This window comes from Zootoca vivipara, chromosome 9 (assembly GCF_965207765.1).
Source record: "Zootoca vivipara chromosome 9, rZooViv2.hap1.1, whole genome shotgun sequence".
NCBI classification, from domain to species: domain Eukaryota; kingdom Metazoa; phylum Chordata; class Lepidosauria; order Squamata; family Lacertidae; genus Zootoca; species Zootoca vivipara.
This window is the reverse complement of record NC_142592.1, coordinates 41,828,914-41,853,961: the sequence shown is the minus strand read 5'-3', so window position 1 is coordinate 41,853,961 and position 25,048 is coordinate 41,828,914. Positions and strand designations below refer to the sequence as shown.

General features: G+C 41.1%; 1 protein-coding gene across 1 annotated transcript; it reads left to right on the top strand.

The window, feature by feature from the left end:
• The first annotated feature begins 44 nt into the window (after positions 1-44).
• On the top strand, positions 45-24,032 carry XPNPEP3 (X-prolyl aminopeptidase 3). The gene is made up of 10 exons (XM_035128115.3): positions 45-276; positions 3,975-4,091; positions 6,838-7,236; positions 8,304-8,506; positions 10,698-10,760; positions 12,459-12,572; positions 16,519-16,604; positions 17,442-17,625; positions 20,220-20,340; positions 21,245-24,032. The coding sequence occupies exons 1-10, from the start codon at positions 216-218 to the stop codon at positions 21,409-21,411; spliced, it is 1,515 nt and encodes a 504-aa protein (XP_034984006.3). The 5' UTR covers positions 45-215; the 3' UTR covers positions 21,412-24,032.
• The last annotated feature ends 1,016 nt before the right edge of the window (positions 24,033-25,048 follow it).

Genomic DNA, 25,048 nt, shown 5'->3' with positions numbered 1-25,048 from the left:
TGCAATCTCCGGTCGTAATGGGCGTAATGACGCCATCAAGCTTCGACTCAAAGCAGAGAAGGTCCTCTCAACGTGCCTGTGCTCTATTTGAGCTTAGTTTAGGCTGGCATGCTAGGGAGTGGGGACTTGGGAAAGAGAGGAAGAGGGACTCCGGTTTCCCCTCAGAGATCGCCCTGTAGTGGTGGGTGCTGTCCTTGCAGGCAGGGGGTTCAGCCATGGTGTTGTTCCTAGCACAGAGACTTATCCAGCCTGTAAGGGGCATGTGCAACTTTTCAGGTCAGAGACTTTCTTTCCTTCTAAAGATGAGCTTCCTTCGTTCTGGGGAGGGTGGGAGTTTCTTACGCTAGGCACTCGGTTCCACTGTGTGCGCACTTTAGTTTCCACCATGGACAACGGAAACCAGTTCATGTAACTGGGTTATTAATCCAGTTAAAATACATTTCTATGATAAGACACAAAATCTACAGAAGGCCATATTAGGTTAAGCGGAAGACCATACCGCTATAAAGACGAAAGACAAAGGTTCTCGGGTGTTTAGGGTCGCTAAAACTAAATCAACCTCTGAATTCAGAACTGAGGTCATAAAAAGAGAGCATGGTTTTCAGACAATGCAGTTCAAGATAGGACCAAAATATTATGTAGTGGAAATTCTCATTTAATTTGAATTTCGTTACCTTAATTCATTTCTGGCCATGAATTAGCTGAGTTTTATACTCATTTAAGTCTCATTGTTCTCAGTTGGAGAAATTATGTGTTTTAACTCTTCCACACAGAGATTAGTGGACTTGTGTTTTCAAGTACAGTATGGCTGGATTTTGTGTAGTTTGTGAAACTACCTGGTATAGTTTCTCTTATACTTGCATTTGTTCAAACCTCTGTTTATTGAAATGATTTGATTCTCCCTAATATTCATTAAATCAAGTAACTGTGGCTGCTTTATTTTGGCCCTTCCATTTGTACATTTCTGATAGAATATATTTGTGCAATTCTATAAAAGCAAATAAAAATATCCATTGTTGCAAAGTCTTTTGTTTATCTTACTAATTTTGAATTGTTGAATTGAAAAATAATAATAAGGTTAAGCTTCCTTGTCAACCTTTGAAACAATCCGTTACACATTACAGATTAAAAGGACATACATTAAAGGTTTTTAATTGAGAAAGTGAATGCTAAAGATAACCTAGTTCTTTTATATTTTTCATACTATACCAGGCATCCCCAAACTGCGGCCCTCCAGATGTTTTGGCCTACAACTCCCATGATCCCTAGCTAACAGGACCAGTGGTCAGGGATGATGGGAATTGTAGTCCAAAACATCTGGAGGGCCGAAGTTTGGGGATGCCTGTACTATACTGTATGTCACCTTTCAAAATGTGTAAAAAATGAAGATTTATATGACAGGAAGACCTGTATGATCACATTGAGTTTTAAAGAAAACTCAAAGGAAAATGCAATGACTGGATTGGGTGCTAAGTTTGTAGTCCTGAGCACCCTTTCTAGGAAGAAAGTTCTATGGAGCTTTGTAGTATTTGCACCTGGGGATACTGCTGCAAAATGCAAGTGGTGGGGGAGATTGTATTCCTATGCATGTTTACCTGATGGTAGACCCTTTAAATTCTGTTGGATTTATTTCTGCATGAAAATGTGGGCAACCTATTCATACAGTACTTATATTGGAATACGTCCTATTGAGTTTCTGGGTAAACATGCTAAGTATAAAGCTGAAAAGTTGCATTCCTGAGCAGATTTATGAGGGGTAATAATTGGGTACTTCCTTCTAGTAGAGCAGTGATGGGCAAACTTTTGAGCTTGGTGTGTCAAAATTCACCAAAAAACCAAGCATAACTCGGGTGGTTTGTCACTTTGTGAAAAAAAACCATTATTTTGTGATATTTATAGTTTAAATAACAAAAATGTATAATTGTAATATATAACTGTATTTAATAAACCAAAAACTAATTATTTAACCAAACCAAAAACCCAGAGTTGTTGAGCTTTTTGGGGGGAGCTGCTGACCAAAGTTTTGGAGGTTTTTTTTGGGGGGTGCAAAAGTTGCTTTGCTTTTTTGGGGGTGCCCCAAAGCTGCTGTGTTTTTTTGGGGAGAAAGAGAACAGAAATAAATGACGAATAATACCTTCGCTAGAACTAACATGCAGCACCGACATAGTCTGCAAAAGCGCCAGAAAGAAACAGCACAGAAAGTTTTTAAAAAACCAATCTGGCTACCAGCAACAACAACAAAAAGTTATCCGGGTTTTAACAGTGGAGACAAGCTGTAGCGGAGACAAGCTGTAGGAGGAGCAGGAGAATTGGGGGGGGGGCAACAACAGCGTGAATTGCCCGATGGGGCGCGTGCCAGCAGTGAGGGCTCTGCGTGTCATGTCTGACACACGTGTCATAGGTTTGCCATCACTGTAGTAGACAGCCATCACTCTAGTTTCCATTTACTTCAGTGTGTATGTAGTCCAATCCAATCCCATGCATATTTACTTGGAAACACTTATTGTGTTCAACTGGGCTTGCTGCTAAGGAAGTGTGTATAGGAGACCCTGAACCTATGCAGAGACTGGGTTACACAGCTGCAGCCCTATGCAGAGTTTGGCACCCCCAACCCAACTTAATTCAATGGTTTTTATGCATAGGATTTCAACCTCAACTACTACTGATTTTCTCTAGATTGTATTCTTGGTCTGTAATGACATCTATTAGCAATTTTTATGCACTTACTTGGTTGCCCACTCTTGTGAGTGTTAGCAGTTTATGCAAACGTAGTATTTTGGCACTTGAATGAAATACTTTGATACCCGCCCCCCTCAAATAAGTCCGATTCTCAATATTTTCAGTGTATTCCAAGTGCATATGAATAAAATCTATATTGATAAGAGTACATTAATAATTGGACAGGCGGTAAAATGTTTTCGTGTCATGTGGTAGTCCCCTACTCAGTTCCAAGGAAGAGAAAAAAGCATTACAGGGTCTACCAGGGCAGAGGAGAGTTAGGACAGTGTCCTTACAAAACAAATACTATTAAAAATACTGTGTTGCACAGGAAGAGATAAAAGGAATACAGTGGTACCTCTGGTTAAGAACTTAATTCGTTCCGAAGGTCCGTTCTTAACCTGAAACTGTTCTTAACCTGAAACACCACTTTAGCTAATGGGACCTCCTGTTGCCGCCGTGCTGCCGGAGCACGATTTCTGTTCTCATCCTGAAGCAAAGTTCTTAACCTGAGGTACTATTTCTGAGTCAGCGGAGTTTGTAACCTGAAGCGTTTGTAACCCGAGGTACTACTGTACCAGAATGTAACTTGCAATACAGTCACATTCTTACACACACACACACTTTAATCTCATTGTATAGTTTTGGAAGGATGGTTAATAGAAGCATCACTACAATATTTTAGTTATATTGTAGAACAGGTGTGGGGAACCTGTGTCCTCCCCAGAGGTCATTAGATTGCAGCTCCCAGCATCCTTGATCATGGACCATACAGACTTGGGCTGATGGTAGATGGAGAGCACCAATGTTTGGATAACCACAGGTTTCCTATCCCTCTAGTAGAAGAGTATTAGTTAACCTTACCCTGGTAAAAGGAGGGTAAGTGCCACAGCTAAGGTATTTGCAGCCTTTGTGATGGAAATACTGAGGACAAAAAAATTCTTAAAACTGATGTCCTTTCTGAAAGTTAAAGAGAATTTGTGCAATTCTGTTCTGTCACATTTGTAAGTAACTTGAAGATTTAAATCTTTTTGAATCTCCCATCCATAACCTACAGTACTTTTTGGAGTAAGTACTTGTGAATTCAGTGGGGCTTACATCTTGAGTAGACATTTATAGGCTTGCACTGCAGGTTATTCCATGTGGATTTGCCTTAGAAAAAAGGTGAAAAGAATGGCAAGCGTGTGACTTGACTGTATTACACCTAGAAAGGGAAAGGTCTTTCAGCTTGACACAATGCAGCTGTTTTCTTTTAGACTGCAAGTTCTGTTTCTTTCGGAAATTGTCCATCCAGCCTGTTCAGCAAAGGAAGATTCCAAACCGGTACCTAGGTCAACCTAGCCCTTTCACACATCCACATCTTCTGAAAGCAGGTAAGGATCATTTCAGTACAGTCTAAGCATATTTACTCAGAGGTAAGAAACACTGTATTCACTGGGACTTACTCCCTGCCATGTTTGCATAGGATAGCAACCACGGACACTAGTTTCTGAGCTGTGTCATTAGATTCTTTTTATTTTGCACAAAGATGAGGAAAATGGTACTGTACATCCTTAGTGGAATTCACATTCAGAAAGTATTTCCTAAAATTCCAAAGAGGTATCATCCCTATGTATGCATTTCTCAATCAGTTCAGACTCATTGCTTAAAATAATAGAGCATCCCAATATGAGATAAAACTGAGATAAATACAGCAAACATTTTACGTATAGAACAGTGAAATGGGGGAATGGAAAATGTACATTTCTGTCAGCAAAGGCAACATCTAAACCAAGCAGGTATGGCCAACAAATATTTCCATGACAGCAGCAGCAGAAAAAAAATCCACATAGTTCTTACGATTGACAGAACTTATCTTGATTCAGGTGGGTAGCCGTGTTGGTCTGACGCTGTCGAAATAAATTAAAACATTTTAAAAAAAGTCCAGTAGCACCTTAAAGACCAACTAAGTTTGTTCTGGTATAAGCTTTCGTGTGCATGCACACTTCTCCAGATAACAAACTTATATCCTTCCCCAAGAACTTTTCTGAACACCAGTTCCATATTTTCCTACCTTCAGAGTTGCAGCAGGTGGGCAGAATGCCAGGTCTTTCCTTATCATAGCAGTGAAAATTTGGAATACCTTCCCATGTCAGTCTGGGCCCATATTTATGGGTCTTCAAGTAGGCAGGGAAGACAGTTTTATTCCACTAGGCCTTTAGGCCATTTTAATGATGTGCTTCTGACAGAAGAGTGGAATAAAAAAGTTTGTAAATAAAAAAATCTCTGTTTGCTTGATTGACATTTGTAAATTAGGCCTGGGCCAGACATTTAATTGTACAGTCATACCTTGGAAGTCGAACGGAATCCGTTCTGGAAGTCCATTCGACTGCCAAAACGTTCAAAAACCAAAGTGCGGCTTCCAGTTGGCTGCAGGAAGCTGTGGAAGCCCCAACGGACGTTTGGCTTCCAAAAATCTTTCAAAAACCGGAACACTCACTTCCAGGTTTCAGTAGTTGGGGCGCTGATTTGTTTGGGAGCCAAGGCGTTCGAGATCCAAGGTATGACCGTATAGCTAGCAATCAATTTTCCAGAAATGGAATCATTCACCCACACTTGAAACTCATTGTTGTTCAACCATGCTTTCTTCCACAAGTGACAATCCTTTTCCTTTATCTCAAACACCTTTATTTTCCATTTGTATTCTATGATTTGCCTCTCTCTCCAAACATGTGTCCTGTTGTCATGCATGTTTAAGTCCCACTGAGTTCAATCAGATTGGTATAGGAATGGACTGTGTGGTTATTTGTGTATTATTTTATACCCTGCCTTTCTACTAGTAAGTTAAAATTACATTACTATGGGCTGGTTCACATGTCACTTCATTATGGGTTTGATCCAGTGGAGGCACCTGTTAATGGAAGTGGGAGGCATAATTTTCACCAGTTCTACCTCTTGCCTGCACCACCTCCCATGCTGTTCTGTGGGGTCCCTCAGCAGAGGGGAAGAGGCTGGAATGAACAGAGGTGGCCTCCACCCCCTTTCATTAGCGGGTGTTGGGAGTGACCTTTCTAGGAGTAGAATGCCACTCATGGGATCTTTAGAGGCAACCCAGACTATTGTAAAGGAAAAAAATTCTGAATGCAAGGTAGCCATATGAAACAGGTAGCATAAACATTCTAGGCAAAGACCTTTTAAAGTAATATTTAACTGCTTGCAGCCTGAGCCTCCTATCAGTTTCACTGGGACTTCCTTCCATGTAAGCTTGCTTAGGGATTGTAGCCTAAGGGTGCAGTTCTCACATAAAACGTCCCACTTAACTTCATTAACGTTTATGAGTGCAGGATTGTGGTCATAGATTATGCCAAGAGTGTACCTCATTTGCAATCAGCAGCTCTTGTTTCTTCAGTCCAGTTTTGTTAAAAAGACTCTGTTCTTTGCAGATAAAATGTGGTTGACAGATTAAATCTGCAGTTCCGAGAAAGTGAATTTTTCCTTGGAGCTATTAGGTACATAGCTTATAATACTAAAAATAGTCCGATGATTGTTCACTGTTTGATTTTTGGAGAAATTTTCGCTGGGCAACCTAATATCTCTTCTGACTTCACATTAAAGGTTGCACCCAGCACTAGCATTGTCTGTTCAATATCCAGAAGCTGAAAAAGTGTAGTATTTCAATTGGGTTAAAGTGTACCTATTTTCTTTCTCCACCATCACCTATTCTCCAATCTAAAAATTAATATTCTTATGTTAGCTTGTGGAATGCCTTGAGAATTAATGTTTGTTAATATCAAATGGAGCTTTTTTCTTACACATGACTGTGAAATACGCTGAGAATGTGTACACATTGGAGCAGGGCAGGGGTAGCCAACCTGTAGCCCTCCAGATGTTGCTGGACTGTAATTCCCATCACCCCAGCCATTGGTTATTCTGGCTGATGCTGATGGGAGCTAGAGTCCAGCAAGTTTCCCACCTTGCAGAAGGCAAAAGAATAGTGATGAGGAGAAAAGGGGGTGTGAGGTGGAAAGGAGAGTCAATTGAAAGGAGGAAAATTTGCTGCTTAGCAGCATAGCGTGGAAAATTAACAGCATGAAGAGGTGTTTTTGAAACAAGAATAGCTATTTTGATTTCTGTTCACAGGAGAAGTAACACCGGGGTTGTCGCAAGTGGAGTATGCTCTCCGTAGGCACAAGTTGATGGCTGAGATACACAGAGAGGTGCCAGGGATGGACCACACAGTGATTCTGCTATCCAATCCTACCTACTACATGAGCAATGATATTCCATACACCTTCCACCAGGACACTAACTTCCTGTATTTGTGCGGGTTCCAGGAGCCTGACAGCATCTTGGTGCTACAGACTGTGCCTGGCAAACCTTTGCCATCCCACAAAGCTCTGCTGTTTGTCCCACGGCGGGATCCAAGCAGAGAGCTGTGGGATGGACCACGGTCTGGGACAGACGGGGCAGTGGCTCTCACGGGCGTGGATGACGCATATACCATAGAAGAGTTTAGGCACCTGGTGGCTAAATTGAAAGGTAAGAATAAGAAGAAACATATAGGAGATGTGGATTGGTAGGAGTTTTGGCAGGGTGTACAAAGCTTTTGGGTGGGTTGCTCACAGGTGGAGAGCATAGTGGAAACATGCAAAGAAATTTTGTGCTCCCAGCTACCTGGTTGTAATCCCCCCACCCTTTAAAAATATTTGAGAAAAGTTACATAATTGACATTTTAGATTCTCCTGCGGCTGTTGGATGGCCTGTGGCTCAGGGATCTTTACTAATATAGTAGAAAAATCACAGAGGTCTTCAGTACCATGGCAAACATTTGCATTGTCCCTTCAGGATCCCTTTATTTGAAGAATGACTATTAGGGAAGAATAATGTGCCCACTTGGCAGGCTTACTTCTTTCTGACATATATCATCCAAAGGCCTGGTTTTCCATAAGATTAGATGACCTATTTACATTGAGGGAAGTGGATATCCTATTTACATAGATGATTTTCTGCTGTGAAATATCTATAATTGTATCCTGCATTGTAGATCCTACATTGGGCGGGGGGACTGGGTGATGACCATAGCTGCCAAGTTTTCCCTTTTCTCACGAGGAAGCCTATTCAGCATAAGGGAAATTCCCTTAAAAAAAGGGATAACTTGGCAGCTATGGTGATGACCTCCAAGGTACCTTCCAACTCTATGATTTTCTCAGCTTATAATTAGCTTGCAGCCTCATACATTGCATTGCTCAGGAATTTTAAGTATTAAAATCAGTGCAGGTTTGAATGGTTCAGTCTGCTACCTTGATTCAAAATTGTATTCAAACAGAGATGAAAACCTGCTGTTTGATCTCAGGAACCATCATGTAAAGCTTGGTTAAGATACCTTAAGTGGTGTCCTCAGATGCATGGAGAACAGGCAAACTTTCCAAAAGATATAGTCGATAGAAGTATACAATTTTGTTTCTAAGTGGATGGTGCATTAGAATAGAAAGAATAGCTTCAGCAATAGTTCTTGCTAATTCCTTTCAGGCAGATTTTCAAAGTACCGATTTCCCCCGAGATATATATGGCAAATTAAACTAACGTGTTTATATTCTGTTTCACAGATGAATCTAGTATGGTTTGGTATGATTTTGCTAAACCTGTGCATCCACAACTCCATTCTGATTACTTGCTACACCTGGCAGAAATCAAAGCTAGAAGCAAGAATCGTATCCGAGCAATCAGGCACTTAGTGCAAAACCTGCGACTGGTTAAATCTGCTGCAGAGATTGAGAGAATGAAGATTGCTGGCAAGGTGACATCACAGGTATGGGACAAGGCAGTTGTGCCTAACGGTGTCAACAGAAAATCTGTCATGGTGCAGAAACACTTTTCAAAGGGTAGATGGGATGTGGACTTACTTGGGTTGCTTCTGGTTGGATAGTTCTAGGGACTGTTCTTTTTTATAAGTGGGTAATCCCAAAGAAAATATATTCTTCAATTTTATGGGAAGGCATTTGTATACTAAGCTTTCCAATACAGCACGACCTTTATTGGCTAACACAACAATTAATTTCATACAAAGTAATTGAACAAAACACCAATTGAGTGGGAACCAAATCTACTTGATCTTCTTTGTTATTACTTAGTTTCACAATCTGAGCCAATTCCATCTTGGGTTATGTATCTAGTGACATCCCGTGGTTGGTCTTAGAATGCAGTGTTTTGAAATAAAACTTTGAGGGGCATTTTTAAGAAGCAGAACTGGCCTTTACAAATCCATAATAATCCATTATGGAAATGATTTCTGATGTTGTGGGATAAGATCAATCTCAAATTAAATTTGAAAACATGCTCTTTGGCTATAGATTTTTATAATGATATATTTAATGATAGTAATTCCTGGTTCGCCTTTTCCAAATTGGACTATTACTGAGAATAAAAGCAGCCTCTTGGGATCAGACCAAAAGCCCATCTATTCTAGCACCCTGTCAGGTGCCTATAGGAAGCATTCAAGCAGGACATCAATGCAACAGTCCTCTCCCCACTTTTGTTTACCTAGCAACTAATATTCGGAGGCATGGCACCTCAAACATTGCAGGTGGTACACAGCCAGCACAGCTATCAGCCATTGATGGTGCTATTATCCATGAATTCTTTTAAGCCCTTTTAAAGCTATCCAAACTGGTGTTCGTAATTATATATTGTAGTGGTGGATTCCATTTCTCTGTCCAGAATCTTCCAACACTCAGATTTCTTCTCTAGAACAGTGTTTACCAACCTATGGTCTGGGACCCACAAGTGGGTACCGGTACCAAACCCTGTGAAAGTGTTTGTAAATCTGACACGATTATTGCTCTTAATATTACAACTTGTTGTTTTGTTGGCATATACTATGTTGCTGTGTTGACGCTTGTTACCATAAATATTCATGTTGCTTTAGATAAGCTTTGCAACTTTACTTACTCATTAAGGACATTATTTTATTGCATTGTAAAAGAAAACAATGGTTTGATGAGAAGTGACTGAGGATACAGGCTTAATTCGGGCATCACATTAAGCCATGATTACGGAAGATTAATGAAGGTTAAGCACGATTTTTCAAGTAAAGAATCACTACTTTAGATTATATTTTGGTATGAGCTTTCGTGTGCATGCACACTTCTTCAGATACACCTAGTGTATCTGAAGAAGTGTGCATGCACACGAAAGCTCATACCAAAATATAAACTTAGTTGGTCTTTAAGGTGCTACTGAAGGAATTTTCTTATTTTGCTTCGACTCAGACCAACACGGCTACCTACCTGTAACTAGTACTTTAGATTAGATAGCAGATCAGTATCAGAAACCATGGCTTGTGCTAACTGGCTTGGTTTGAATTGAATCGAGTAGTTATGGCTCTGCTTCCGGAGGCTGCTGTACCATAAAGCCAGAAGTGACTGGTCTGGACAGATTGCCTTGAGATCTGTATGGGAGCATGCAATGTGTTTTTCTCCCATGTCTGGCTACCTTGTTTAACTGGGTGTTAGATGTTGGGGACCTGGCTGACTAATGGTGGTTTTCCCAAAGCCAAGAAGAGATCTCAAGCATTTGGAATCTTGCCACCATATTTCCCTCCTCAACCAGGATTAGAATGTATTTACAGCAGTCCAGGCAGATCTACATCCAGACCCAGGTGGGTTTTATATCACAGACACAAACTAACAACTGTTTGAGAAACTGAAAGATGCTGTACATAATTGACTCCGCTTTGTTTCAGACTTCCATGAACAAACCTCTGTCAGCTTTTGAGGGTAATGACAGAAACAGGGGTATGGTTTTGAAAATTTATACAATCCTAACACAAATATTTCCCTCTTTTGTGGTGCAAAAGCCAGCATGGGGAATGCTGTGAAAGAGGCAGTTATTGGCACCTCTGGCGAACCTGCCCAGCAGTAAAAGCCTTCTTTTGTCATCACAGGCCATAGATTGGTTTTGGGTCCTAAGTTATGTTTATTCTATATTTGATGTTTTGACAGGCGTTTGTGGAGACAATGTTTGCAAGCAAAGCTCCAGTGGATGAAGCATTTCTGTATGCTAAGGTATGTGCTTTGTAGTATCCTAGAAAGCATCATAATTCTTCATGCAGTTGGGATTGATTGATTGAATTTATATACTGCTCTTCATAAGATAAAAATACAAGATAAAAGCACAGATAAATAGAACAAAAATGAAACAATAACATCTCCCCTCTTAGTATTGCGTTGACCTCTTAGGCAGCAGTCCTATGCACACATACTTCAGAGGGGACACGGCTGGCACTGTGATCTAAAACACTGAGCCTCTTGGGCTTGCCAATCAGAAGGTTGGTGGTTCAAATCTGCGTGACGGGGTGAGCTCCTGTTACTCTATCCCAGCTTCTGCCAACCTAGCAGTTCAAAAGCATGCCAGTATGAGTAGATAAATAGTTACCACTGTGACGGGAAGGTAAACAGCATTTCTGTGCACTCTGGTTTCCGTCTCGGTGTTCTGTTGTGCCAAAAGCAGTTTAGTCATGCTGGCCACATGACCTGGAAAGCTGTCTGTGGACAAACATATGCTCCCTCGGCCTAAAGCAAGATGAGCGCCGCACCCCATAGTTGCCTTTGACTGGACTTAACCGTCCAGGGGTCCTTTACCTTTACCTTACCTTACAGTATACTTCAGAATAAGTCCTATTGGCCTTACTAGGACTGGCTTCTGAGTAGACATGTGGAGGATTGCACTGTTAGTTTTCCTTCTAGGACAGGCATCCCGAACCTTTGGCCCTCCAGATGTTTTGGACTACAATTCCCATCATCCCTGACCACTGGTCCTGTTAGCTAGGGATCATGGGAGTTGTAGGCCAAAAACCTGGAGGGCCGCAGGTTGGGGATGCCTGTTCTAAGACAACAATGGGAGCTTAATATAGGCCTTTGCTCTGCCACAACTCATTATGCATCTTTCCCTAAACTTACTTCCTTTCAAAAGGATAACATATATGTGAGTGAGGTTTCAGAGGAGTTGAGGACAAACCTGACAAACCTTAAGAGGTGTTTATAATTTTGCATTTGTTAGTCAAACAACAAATATTTTTTATTTCATATGCACTCTCATATGAGGGTTTTATACCTTTGTATCCAAGAATGTGTACAGTCTTTCTTCCCTGCATAAGTAATGATTTGCCTAGGATATGGATTAAGCCTGCCACAGAGAATGCGCTTAATGGAATTAGAAGTGCCTCCTGGTTTTACACATTTCTTTCGAATAGTTCATCCAATGAGCCCAAATCAGAAACATCAAGGAGCCAGATAAATACAACAAACGGAAGAATTGTCCGAGGCAAAGGGAGTTGTGTAAATCTGTAATTGATTTAGCCACTTAAAAACTACCAGTGAATTCAAGCCCAACATTGTATCCTCTACCACAGGGGTCCCCAAACTAAGGCCCGGGGGCCAGATGCGGCCCAATCACCTTCTAAATCTGGCCCGCAGATGGTCCGGGAATCAGCATGTTTTTACATGAGCAGAATGTGTCCTTTTATTTAAAATGCATTGTGGGGCATAGGAATTCGTTCACTTCCCCCCCCCCCAAAATATAGTCTGGCCCCCCACAAGGTTTGAGGGACAGTGGACCGGCCCCCTACTGAAAAAGTTTGCTGACCCCTGCTCTACCATATTGGTTTGTTGTCCGATGCACAGGCAGAAAAGGGCTCGGATGTGTCCTGTGCAATCCTGAGCTAGAACTAATGGGTTTTCTTATTTCCAACTTAATTATTCCAGTTTGAATTTGAGTGCCGGGCTCGTGGTGCTGATATTTTGGCTTATCCTCCTGTGGTTGCAGGTGGCAACAGATCCAACACCTTGCATTATGTGAAAAACAACCAGCTCATCAAGGTAACCAAATGGATTCTGACACTTCCTACTGCAACCTACCGATAACTTCATGTCTCTGAAGCCTTGCAAAACTATTTGGAGAAGTTTTCTTCTGACCCATGTTTGCTGTTTTAAGCACCCCTCAGAGTTGTGACCTCTGCTTCCTGGGTGTGTGTCCACGCCATCTCTTACCATAGCTAGCTTAACATGGAGGAGAGGGTGTGGTCAGGAGTATGCCTCAGCAAAGCCTGAGCTTATGGAGTGACTCTGCGGTGCTTTTTCCTTGTTAGGTTTGCATATCTGACTTGAATCCGAGAAGCTGTAACATTTATCTTGGGTGTTGTCCTCACAGAGTTCACATGGACTTGTTCCAAAACTACTGTTCTTCCCATTACGATCTTCGGTTTGACAACTGAACCTTCACTGTTCAATGATAGTAATTGCCTTCAGAGGGTGTCTGCACATAAAGTGTTCTGTGTGTGTGTCTTGGTAAAGGAGGCTTGCATTCTGCAAGCAAAGAAAGGAGTGATGAAATCTCGGAAGTTGCCAAAACAAGATTTATTTGGCCCAATACATTTTGAAATGTGCTGAACAGCAACTCAGTCAGAAGCACTCCTAACATACCACTGTGTGCTCAGTGAGCAAATAGTGTTTAGATCAGATAAGCCTTGTTTCATAAGCCAATATTTCATTCCCTGTCTTTTTTCTGTTAATTGTGATTTCTCTCCAATTTTTTTGCATTCAGCAAGCATCAGTTTTTCCTGCCTGCTACTGGAAGCACCCCTTTCCCAAATGCAAATATTGGAAGAGACAGTGGAACCCCTGGGGCCCAACATTCCACCTCCTGTGCCGATTGGCTTACTCTGTGTTGGCATGCCTGGTCTCTCTTATGCTTTAAACTTCATGTCTCAAGTTTCAACCGTAAGAGACCAACATGCCAGGTTTTCATACTTTTTGAAAATTGCTATGTGCTGAATTTTGATATGGTAGCTGAGTGATTTATTTATGTTGAAGAGTGATTTATAAACAGCTCCATGTGGCCCAACAGACGTTGCAGGGCTACAACTCTCATCCGCCGGTCCAGTCCATCAGGGGTGATGGCAGCTGTAATGTAGCATCTTCTTGAGAGCCAAAGGTTCCCCATCCCTGCTATATGACCACATGTATACTAAACTTAACCTTTCTTGCTAGTGTGGGAGCACATTGATTTTGGAGGTACAATTTGAGTCCCCCATTCTGAATGAGAGCTATACAAACATCACCCTTACAGATTTTTCTAGTAATCAGCATACCATGGAAGTGTCCTGCGAATCCAATGTGTCTATACAGTGCTAGAGTCTTAGCTACGGCCTAACCCAGGCATCCCTAAACTGCGGCCCTCCAGATGTTTTGGCCTACAACTCCCATGATCCCTCGCTAACAGGACCAGTGGTCAGGGATGATGGGAATCGTAGTCCAAAACATCTGGAGGGCTGAAGTTTGGGGGTGCCTGTACCTAACCCATCCAGATGTTGTTGGACTGCACCTCTCATCATCCACGACCATTGACCTTGCTAGGTGAGGCTGATGGGAGTTGTAGTCCCAAACGCTTGCAGGGCACCAGGTTAAGGGAAGACTGTTATATTATTTCCTACTGTGTACCAGTGTCGTCGGTTGATTTGTGAAGGGTAGAAGAAAGATGCTGGAGGCAACGAAAATGTGTTTGAAAGCAAAGAAGGTCCTCCAGGGAGCAGAGCCAATTACCAAGTCAGTGTAGAAAAGATCTACCTTAGAGAATATTTTCAAACAGTCATCTTCCGTATCACCCTTTCTTCAACTCTGGTAATTGACTAGATACCTATTCGGATGCCATGAGCTTGGAGGGTCCCATGTTTGCTGTAAGTTATTGTGGCTCGTATTGCATGAATCAACCTGACTGAATGGTCTGGCTGATGCCATCAACCATCAGGGTTGCTGGCGTAGAAATAATCACACTGTCTGGCCCAGTTACACGACTGGTACTTGTATATATTAACCGCCATGATGGCAAAGCCTCAAACTCAAGTGGTTTTGCAGCAGCGCCTGTCCTTGAGGGGCGTGTGATCATTGGTCCATTGAAGAGAGCAGTGAAGAAAGAGCAGGACTCAGACATCTTAAAAAGAGGACTACACAGTCCTGTTCCTGAATGGTTTATTAAGTAAAACCAGCTCTGCTCTGTCCCAGGGTACTTCTGCCTACCCTGTGTCTAGAGAGAGGGACTCCCTCTTGAGAAAGCCAAGCAAATAACTTCTGGGACATTCTCATACATCTACATCAAACATGATGCTCCTTGTGTGGGAAATAATAAGGGATTATATTTCTGCACATAAAAACTGAACAGATTTAATGCATGTTCTCATATCTGGATGGTCCCTGCAGAATTCCTCTCACACTGTTTTCCCCTTCTTGGTTTGAATGTAGTGTCACAGAGTCCAGGTCTTTATTATTCAGTCATTTAAAAAAAGTATTTCTTCAGAAGTAGATATTCTCTTCCTTCCTTCCTTCCCTTACAAAGAGACTGGTGAATGCCAGTTTCCAAAATTATGATACTTTTTAACAGGTGACTAATAATTGCTGGGGGAAAGGGAGGCTTTTGACTAAGGAAGGGATTTCCCTATTCTGATTACTTTGAGGGAGATTGGGGGGGATATAGGAATGATAACGAACAGCTGAAGTGCACAAGCACAGGGAGGCCCTCTTGTCGCAGGGCAGCAGGTGGACTCTTTCGAGAGTAGCATATTACTAGTGAGACTCAGTTCTTAAAACAAGGTCTTTTATCTCCACCGTTCCCTTCTGGAACTTAAGAACACTGATCACAGCTGCCCTGAAATGGATTTCGAGGTTTATCAGAATCTTTTGTACGCATTCCATCCAGTTGAGCTGAACTGTCACAGAGATCACAATAAGGTTTTTAATATGCTTCCAGCATGTTATAAAATAATATTATATCAATTCTATTAAAATAAGTGAATGGTTTTGTTTTTTTAAAGACAGTGAGTGTGATGATTACGTCTGTCCCATTCAAGTCTCTGCAGGCAGGCCTTATAATGCAAGCAGTCTGTGATTTTAAGAAGAGCCCATCAAAATAGGGTGACCATTTACGTTTAGAGGGACTTATATAAAGTAGAGAGCATGAAGTCGTCATCTATGACAAAGATTTTAGTTACTTCAACTAAATCATGGACAACGCAAAACATTTCAAATATATTCATTTACCATTAGGACACAGATGGGGAACCCGTGGCCCTCCAAGTATGGTTGAACTTCCGCACCCATAATCTCCAGATACCATGGCCAATGCTCAAAGATTATGGGCATCGTAGTCCAACCACATTTGGAAGGTCACAGGTCTTCATTCCTGCATTACCTGCAGTTGGCTTCATGGGTCATTGGAGCAATCTGTAATTGAGCATAAACAGCTTTTCCTCTTTTGTATAGCTAAGAATCTCCCATCTGTCTAATCCAGGCATGTCAAACTTGCGGCCCTCCAGATTTTTTGGACTACAATTCCCATCTTCCCCAACCACTGGTCCTGCTAGCTAGGGATCATGGGAGTTGTAGGCCAAAACATCTGGAGGTCCACTAGTTTGACATGCCTGGCTAATCTATTGGCTGGTAGAGTTCTGTGTAACTCAGAATTTTATTTTAAAGCTCTGCACTAGGAGAAGCTGATCTGATTAGAAGATGCTTATTTTGTATCTCATACTTTCTTGAGCAAACATGGCACCAACTTTTTAAAATTGCTTTGGCCTAACCTAGGTAGGCAGACTGGATGTTCAAGAAAGGGCAGGACTACAGCTGGAAAACAGCTTCCAACTCCCTGGTCTTCTGTCTGACGAAAAAGTAGTAGTAGTTTATCCCACCCACTATTATGCATAAATTCAAGTTCAAAGAGTTCTCTCTTATTTTCTGCCTCTGGTTGCATGAATTGCTTTTTCTTCTGCCCCAGGATGGAGAAATGGTTTTACTGGATGGGGGATGCGAATACTCTTGTTATGTAAGCGACATCACCCGCACTTGGCCCATCAATGGCAGGTAGGTTCTGTTCCCAGCAGGAGAATCCCACGCTGTTTTTGAGGCCGTGAGAGAGCTGCAACTTGCAGCCTCCTGAGCATGCCTGCATCTATCTGTTGGGGAGTTTTTGGAGGGTGTTGGGAAAATGAATCCAGGTACAATTTCAATAAACCTGTGATAGCTTTGCTCTGTTGAGTTTCCTGAAAAGTGTCTCTGCTTCACCACTGTCCTTTCTCTAGTTCGTTGTGCTTCAGGGGCTTTTCTCCCCTGCTTATCCTTGCATGTTCTTGCTCAGTACAGAACGATCAGCCTGTTTCACAAACTTCAGCATGAGGGTAATGGCTTATGGCTGTGGTGATGCAGAACTACTCTACTCATTTAGATATTTCACATGGTTCTGTTCCACTTCAGAATGCAGGTGGGGCTTCTGTTGGGAGAATTAGTTTGTATTCATATTTTGTGCATCCTTTGTATGTTCTATCTGGAAAATACAGTAAAAGTTACTTTTAAAAAAGACTACAGATGGGGCACTCATTCCCCTTCCTGTGTGGAAAGCCAGCATTTTAAGCCTTGTCTTCTCCTTAACATACCAAATTTTGATGCAAAATAAAAAAATTCTTTCCAGTAGCACCTTAGAGACCAACTAAGTTTGTCATTGGTATGAGCTTTCGTGTGCATGCACACTTCTTCAGAGTATTTGATAAGAGGCAAGTATTCGAACGTGCACTTCTCCACCTGCATTCTGATGTGGAACAGTTTCGGGAGGGTCACATCACATCATTATTTTGTAGCCTGGACAGGCTTTCCTTCCTGTTCAAACCCTGCTTGAAGTGGTTTGCATTGCTCTCTCCTTCTCAGGTTCACCAGTCCCCAAGCAGAATTGTACCAGGCTGTACTGGAAGTCCAGAAGTCCTGCCTGAGGCTGTGTTCTCCAGGTGTGAGCCTAGAGAACATTTACAGTCTCATGCTGACCCTCACTGGACAGAAGCTAAAAGATTTGGGGATCTTACAGAAAAGCACCCCCGAGAGCCACCTCTTCAAGGTACTTTGAGTAGATAATGATGTAAGGAAGTAATCTGCTGCCTTTCTCCATTAAAAAAAAAAAGCAAACAGGCCCTTCAAAACTGGCCATTGCAATTTTGAAGTGCCAACTTCCTGTCAGTGTGGGTGCTTCTGGTATTGTTCCAGGTCCAGAAAGGATGTGTCTTGTAAAACCAAGGGTTGGTAGCAGTACCTCTCTCGTCCCGCAGATGGCAGAACATTCAGCTAACTCAGGCATGCAATAGTTTTAATTCCTGACAAGTGTCATTTGAGTGGGGTGGGACTGTTCTAACTTGCCTGTGATATCATTAAACAGAACTGCCACAGGGGGCAGGCGAGGAGAGGGAAATGCTTCGTTTTTTTGGTGGTGGTGAGAGTTACGGGAGGTATTCTCACAGCGGGATTTTGTTCTCATAAAAAGTAGGAATCCGACTATTCGGGAAGTTTCTATTAATGAGTCACTTTGATTCTGCTTCGCTGGGTAATGCTGCACACACAACAGGTGTGTTTTTCTTGCTTTGTTCTTTGATGGACAGATACAGGCACAAATAGTATTTCAGCACAGGTTATTTCCCTCTTTCGATTGCCACTCCCCGGAATTATTTGAGGGAGGTCAGATGTTCACCTCTATAGGAAGCTTTTTAAAAAAAGTTAAATTCAATTCCCTCTCTATGATACGTCGAAAGATGTTGCAAATTAGAGAGACCCTGTTCAAAGTAAAAGCCAATCCTGTGACTTGGATCAGGCTGAATATGTCCTTTTAAAAATGCACACAGAGGATGAGCCATAAGTCAGCTGCATTAACACACTCCCTGGTTCAATCCCTGGCATTGCCAGGTATAAAAGACCCTGGAGAGTCGCTTCAGCTCAGTGACATCAATACTGAGCTAGCACTGCTGTCAGTTTATGAAGGTGAGGCTGGGAATTTGATGTATTAAGAACTTCTTGATATTTCCTTTTTGTGGCAGCCAAACGCATTGTAGCTAGAGGTTGGAGGTACATTAAATTCCTTTGACAAATGGTACAAACTATTTAGACCTTAGCCTTGATGGAGAAGTTAACAGAAAAATGTAAAGCGCTTAGAACTCAAACCACTAGCGAAGACCTTTATTCTACATGGCATTCTTTTTTTATTTACTGTGCAAAACGATTATTGTCAGCCACTTGAGAACATGTTGACTACTGTGGAGGAAGATTTTGGGTTGCGGGGGGGAGTACAGTATTTTATTTAACAAAATTTATATTCCACTTGATTGTAACAAAATCTCTTAAGTGGTGTAAAAGAGATATTAAAACTAAATAAAAGCAAGTAATGAAAGACATTTAAAAACAATATAAAAAAATTCCTTCAGTAGCACCTTAAAGACCAACTAAGTTTATATTTTGGTATGAGCTTTCGTGTGCATGCACACTTCTTCAGATACACAGTTGGTCTTTAAGGTGCTACTGAAGGAATTTTTTTATTTTGCTTCGACTCAGACCAACACGGCTACCTACCTGTATTTAAAAACGATGAAATGCAAACGGAAAAAGAGATTAAAATGCATCAACATCTACATGTCTGGATTGGTTTGGCTAAACAAAAATGTTCTAAGCAGGTGGTGAATAGAGTACAGTACTGTACAGTGAAGATGCTTGCGTGATGTCAGTGTGCAGAGAGTTTCAAAGTACAGTATACGTGCTACAGTTTGGTTGGAAATCAGACATAGCAACTTTGTGGCAATACTTCTGAATTTGTCCTAGTTTTCTTCTGTTTATATGAAAAAGCAATTAAAATGTACAAAAATAAATAAACCAAAAAAATGCAGAATGCACTCCCCACACGCAACAAAAACAAAAACCCTGGGGACAACCTGCTAGAGAAAGGCACTTGTCTGCTCGAGATGGACAGCAGTTGGTGTGTAAACTGCTATTCCCCTTCACTGAGAGAAGGTAAGTACTGGTACTAGGAGCAATTCCAACCACTGCCTATGTTGGCTAGTGGAAAAAGGTGAAGATCCTAATTCTACACAGTGCCCAATTAAAAAGAGCATTTTGTGAATTAGCTGTTGGGAAATCTGAATTATTGTGGTGAGACAGACAAGTGATCCTTTTAGCTGCAGTACTCCTGCCTTCCAGTGGTAGTCAGGGAAATGTTTCAGGGAGCTTCATGAGCACAGTTTAAGTGTATCTACCGGTAAGAGGTCAGAGAAAAACTGTATCTCAAAATGGAGGTTGCATTTTTGGCTATTGAAGCTGATTCCCACTGATAGGCCTGCAATTTAAAGCAAAACATTTAAAGCTAGTTGTAGTCACAACAATAAACGCCTTATATTGTTTGTGTTAGAGGCTTCCTTTTTATCTTCAGCCAGCTGCCTGTGAATTTGAACGTTAGGACCTAAACATTGTGGTTTTGTGAGAGAGGCTCAGGGAAAAGAAGGCAAATGAGAGGAATCAAAGGGGTTGACCACGCAAATGATGCTGGTTGTACAGAAGCAAGAACTATGAATCAGTTGCATACTTCCCTTTCAATGTATGTTTCCACTCTCAGCGCTGAAGAAATGTGTACATCCCTTCACATTTCACTTGCTTTACGAACATGTCATTGACTTGTAGGCTGTTCGGAAATACTGCCCTCATCATGTGGGACATTATCTGGGAATGGATGTTCACGACACCCCCGATGTATCTCGATCAATCCCCCTCCAGCCAGGCATGGTGATCACCATTGAGCCAGGTAAAAATACACCTTATCAACAATCAACAATGCTGGAATAAAGTTTGCAGGACTGTGTGTGCATGTATAGACACTTGTGTATACAAATGCCTACAACTATAAACATACATGTCTCCGCATGTATACCATGGGTTCACAGAATTGCCATTCGGTTGGCATATATGGTATTTTCTCCTAACTTGCCTTCCTGAGAATCCTAGTTCTCACATTTCTAAAGTTCCTACATTTCTAGCTTTTACAGCAACAATGAAAAGCTAGGAGACGTGTAAGCTGCATCTGGTATAAACCTAGGACAGTAACCTGAGGGCTGAGCAACACTTGAACTGCTAGGGGCACTGACACTATACTACACAACACAACACAACAACTTACATTTTTCCAAAATGCTCTGAGCCCATAAAATAGCATATTATTTTAGTAGAACTTGCAATACTGTAGGTTAGTTCATTAACATCTGTTAAGGAAAGAGATTCCACAAGCTTTATTCTGTTGCGGATGTATCCATGGTTCAGTGTCTTAGAAAAACCTCTGCATTGGTACGGCTCGACTTCCAAAATGTTTGGAAACCAAGGCGTGGCTTCTGATTGGTTTCTGATTGCGCAGGTGCGCCGGAAACAATAGCGGAAGCGACGCTAGACATTCGGCTTCCAAAAAACAATTTGGAAAACTGAACACTCACTTCCGGTTTTCGATCGTTCAGGAGCCGGAACGTTCGACTCCTAAGGTGTTTGGGAGCCGAGTTATGACTGTATTCATGTATCCTGCCTTCTAAATCGTGTTAGTTTTCTGAAATATTAAGCAGTTTATAAATGTTTTAAAATAAATCATTAGAGACATGTTGCGTATTTGTGACGTAGTTTTTAACCCAGGCCCTTTAGTTTTGGATTGCCACATTTATTTCCAGGCATCTACATCCCCGAGGATGATGTGAGTGCCCCTGAAAGTTTTCGTGGCATTGGTATACGCATAGAAGATGATGTTGTAGTGACAGAGAACACACCATTAATCCTGTCTGCAGACTGCCCAAAGGAGATCTATGACATTGAGCAGGTTTGTGACTGCCGCCCTTGACTGTCCTTCACTGCCTTTGACACCTTGCTCAGGTACAGATCAAGAAATATGCTCTCCCAAACATTATGTAGTCCTTTATAGACTTTATAGTGTATTTATAGGATTTTTAGAGTGGTGCCGCTGGAAAAATGTTACCTGCAGGGAAATGTGTGTAAATATTTTTGGACAGCATGAACAAAGTATTTAAGTGGGGAAAATGTAGTTGCATGATAAGTCGTCAACTTTGATGCAAATGTTAAAGCAAATCAGGCACAGAAGCTGGATTTCACATCCCACCATCTGGACTATTTATTGCCCCTGTGCAAATCTTGTTTGTCACTTACAGTGATGTATTGAATTGTGGCGTGGTTGTTCCTTAGTTTCTCAGATTGGGTTGTGGGGGCAGAGCTGAATTTTGACTTCTGATGAGATTGCCCTTTGTTTTAATTTCAAAAGCAGGAAAAAGGTAGCAGCGCAAATGCTCCAGCTGATGAATAGAAAGCCGAGAGACAAAACCTTAACATTTAAGTCACACTTCTTTCTTTGAAGGCAAAAGAAGAGCTTTAGCTTTAGGAAATGATGTCAAAGTCATTCTGTGAATAACAACTCACAACCCAATCCTATGAAAATGAGGTGTGCCAAAGAGCATTGATATGGTGAGCTTAAGCAGACCAAACTTTTAGATCAGTCAGTACAAGGCATACAAATGACAGTTTGGGGTGTATAAGCTAGTTTGGTGGCTTACATGTAGTTTCACTGAGGAAGCTTGCCATGGGGTTTGGGTTCCTACTTTTTTCTATACATTTTCTGCCCCCTTTTCCTTGGTTCTTTGAAGAGTCACTGGCAATGACATTCTGCAACTGTTTGTATTTAGGTGTAGATAACCAAGTACATAATATGTGCATTTTGCATTCAGTATCTTAGAACCTGACTTTCCTTCCCTGAAAGGGGCAGAGTTAATTCATGTTCACAGAATGAGATTTTCTGACTCCTTCTGTTTACAGCCCACTGAACCCTCCAAAAATCTTCTCTTTAGGGTTGTGGAACTATTGGGAATGTTGTGGGTCATGATGCAGAGAGCTGCATTGGGAGTGGGGAATTTGCAGAAATCTCATCACCTTTAGAATATTAAGCCATGTGTAAGTTTCCTTGGCCAAATACAGAGAGATGGAGACCAGGAAATGAGAAATTCTCCACTTCCATATTTTTTTTCCTGAGAAATGCAGCAATTTAAATGTGACTGCATCATTCTGAACTAATGCAAGGTATCAGTATTTTGTATTTGGGTATTCATACCCATTGTAAGGCAGGATGCAATCCTTAGATAAATGTGATTTTTTTTTGTAAATTGTCTTGCCTGCCCAAGATCAAAAAATAAAAACTAATGTGAATGAGATTAAAGCAAAGTTTTGTTTTAGTTAGATCAACAGAAATCTTTTACATTTGAATGTAAAGGAGAAAATGTTACAGAACTATCCAGCAACCAGACTTTGTCTGTGTAGCACTTTTTGGATCTCTAAATGAGATATTTTATATTTGTAAAGAGTATTATTATAATATATATATTTATATATAATGTACAAAATATTTTATTCTGATATGAACAAAAAGATAATTCTGTATCAGTAAAAGTGTCGTTTAAAAACATTGCTTTAAAACTCTGATTATGTGATTGCCAGTCAGAAGGCATTTTGCCCATCAGTGCTCATCTTCTTGTGAGAGCACTACTGAAATTGGGACCTTCTAGTTTTCTACCAGTAGCAGAAGGTATATCCTTTTTAAAATATTCTAGACTTATATGAGTATGTACAGCTATGTATTATTTTTGAAAAGGACAAAAGCATCTAAATTTAAGCATTAGGTCTTGTAAAAGAAAGGACTTAGGGTGTACAATTTTGAGCTGCTCCTCTGTGAGGCTGCAGCAGAGAATACGCATGCAAGAAGGCACAATTCAGGAATCTTATATGCTTCTGTTCCAGTCTGATGCTAGGCTGATCCTTCCTTAGGTAAAGGCAGCTCATGTTCCTTTAGCCATGATGATTTGTTCAACACCTGCCTGCCAACATGTTTACATTTCACTGGTTGCTGTCCACCTGTGATGGGTGTGGGGCAGGTAGCAGTGAGGGGGGAAAGTGAGCTTTACCCTCCTTAGAGAACTGGTGGTATAAAGAACTTGTAAAGAGGGTTGCTTGGCTGTGTCTCTTCTTGGCTCTTAGGGCATTAACCAGCTGGTCACTACAGAACATCAGCAGTTTGGGGGGGAGGGAATCTTGGCGATAATGCAGTAAGAGGCCCTTTATAAAAATGATAGTTCTCCAGCATAAGGTGGCTGGGCAAAATGTGAGGATATTACCTAGTAGGGGTAAAAGAATTTCTACAGAGAAAGAAGATATATCTGGGATCTACATTTTTCCTTAGTTCTCTTTTCGCAAAATATTGTATTTCTACCATTCTCATTGTTTTAAAAGCTGTAAAAGACAGAATACAGATATAAGTACTGACATTCTATTTTGTATGTAATGTTTGTAGAATGAATACAGCTTTCATGTAAATTAAAGACTGTTACTTTTTGTCAAATACTAGCTGAAGTCTTTAGAGTTTAAAAGATATGTGCTACCAAATAAAAAAATGTTGTAATATCATATTGACTTTGTCAGTTTCTTCTAAAATGTGATGCAGCACCAGCACTCAGGTCTCTAGTTATTAACTCATTTACATGCAATCAGTCTTAAGCTACACTTGTGCATTATACTGTAATATTTTAGTTAAGGTGGCCAAATGGAAATGGACACGGCTCCTGAAACATTTATAGCTGAATGGAAAGAGGGCATTTTAGCAGGTGTAGCTTAAAATCATGAGGTATCTGTAATATTTATTTGGCCTTGTGAACCTTGTTCCTCCCCTGGTTACCTCCCATACCTGGAGTATTAGCCTTATATTCTATGACAACACTGATACTTTGGCAATCTAGAACTTTATACAAATTATAATCTGGAAAGTTTTATTTATTTTAAATCTCCAATTTCCAAATCCCTGAGTATTGTAGGGATTTATTTAACTATTACACATTTTAGGCCAGGGCCCCACAAGATGGTTAGCATGACCAATTTAAAAACATACTTGGCCATCGCAGAAACATTGCATTCTTCTTCCTGTTGTATAAAACTAGATCTACTAAAGTTAGATTTTACAATAATTCCTGTTCATGCCTACCCTGTGCACGTTTACTCAGATTTTGATAGGACTTTGCAGGTAAGTGTGTTGTGCACCCTAAAACTATGTACATTTTAGAGCTGTTTTTGATACCTGGAAAACAGCATCTTAAGTGTAAACACATGGCAAAGGAGAATTCAAAAGTAACTGTAGGAAGGGTTTGTTAATACAGTCATACCTCGGAAGTTGAACGGAATCCGTTCCAGAAGTCCGTTCGACTTCCAAAACGTTCGGAAACCAAGGCGTGGCTTCTGATTGGCTGAAGGAAGCTCCTGGAATCGGAAGCCGCGTCGGACGTTCGGGTTCCAAAGAACATTCGCAAACTGGAACACTCACTTCTGGGTCTGCAGCGTTTGGGAGCCAAAACGTTTGACTCACAAGGCGTTTGGGATCCAAGCTACGACTACAAGTTAGAATTCAGAATTCTTAACGAGTTTATACTGTA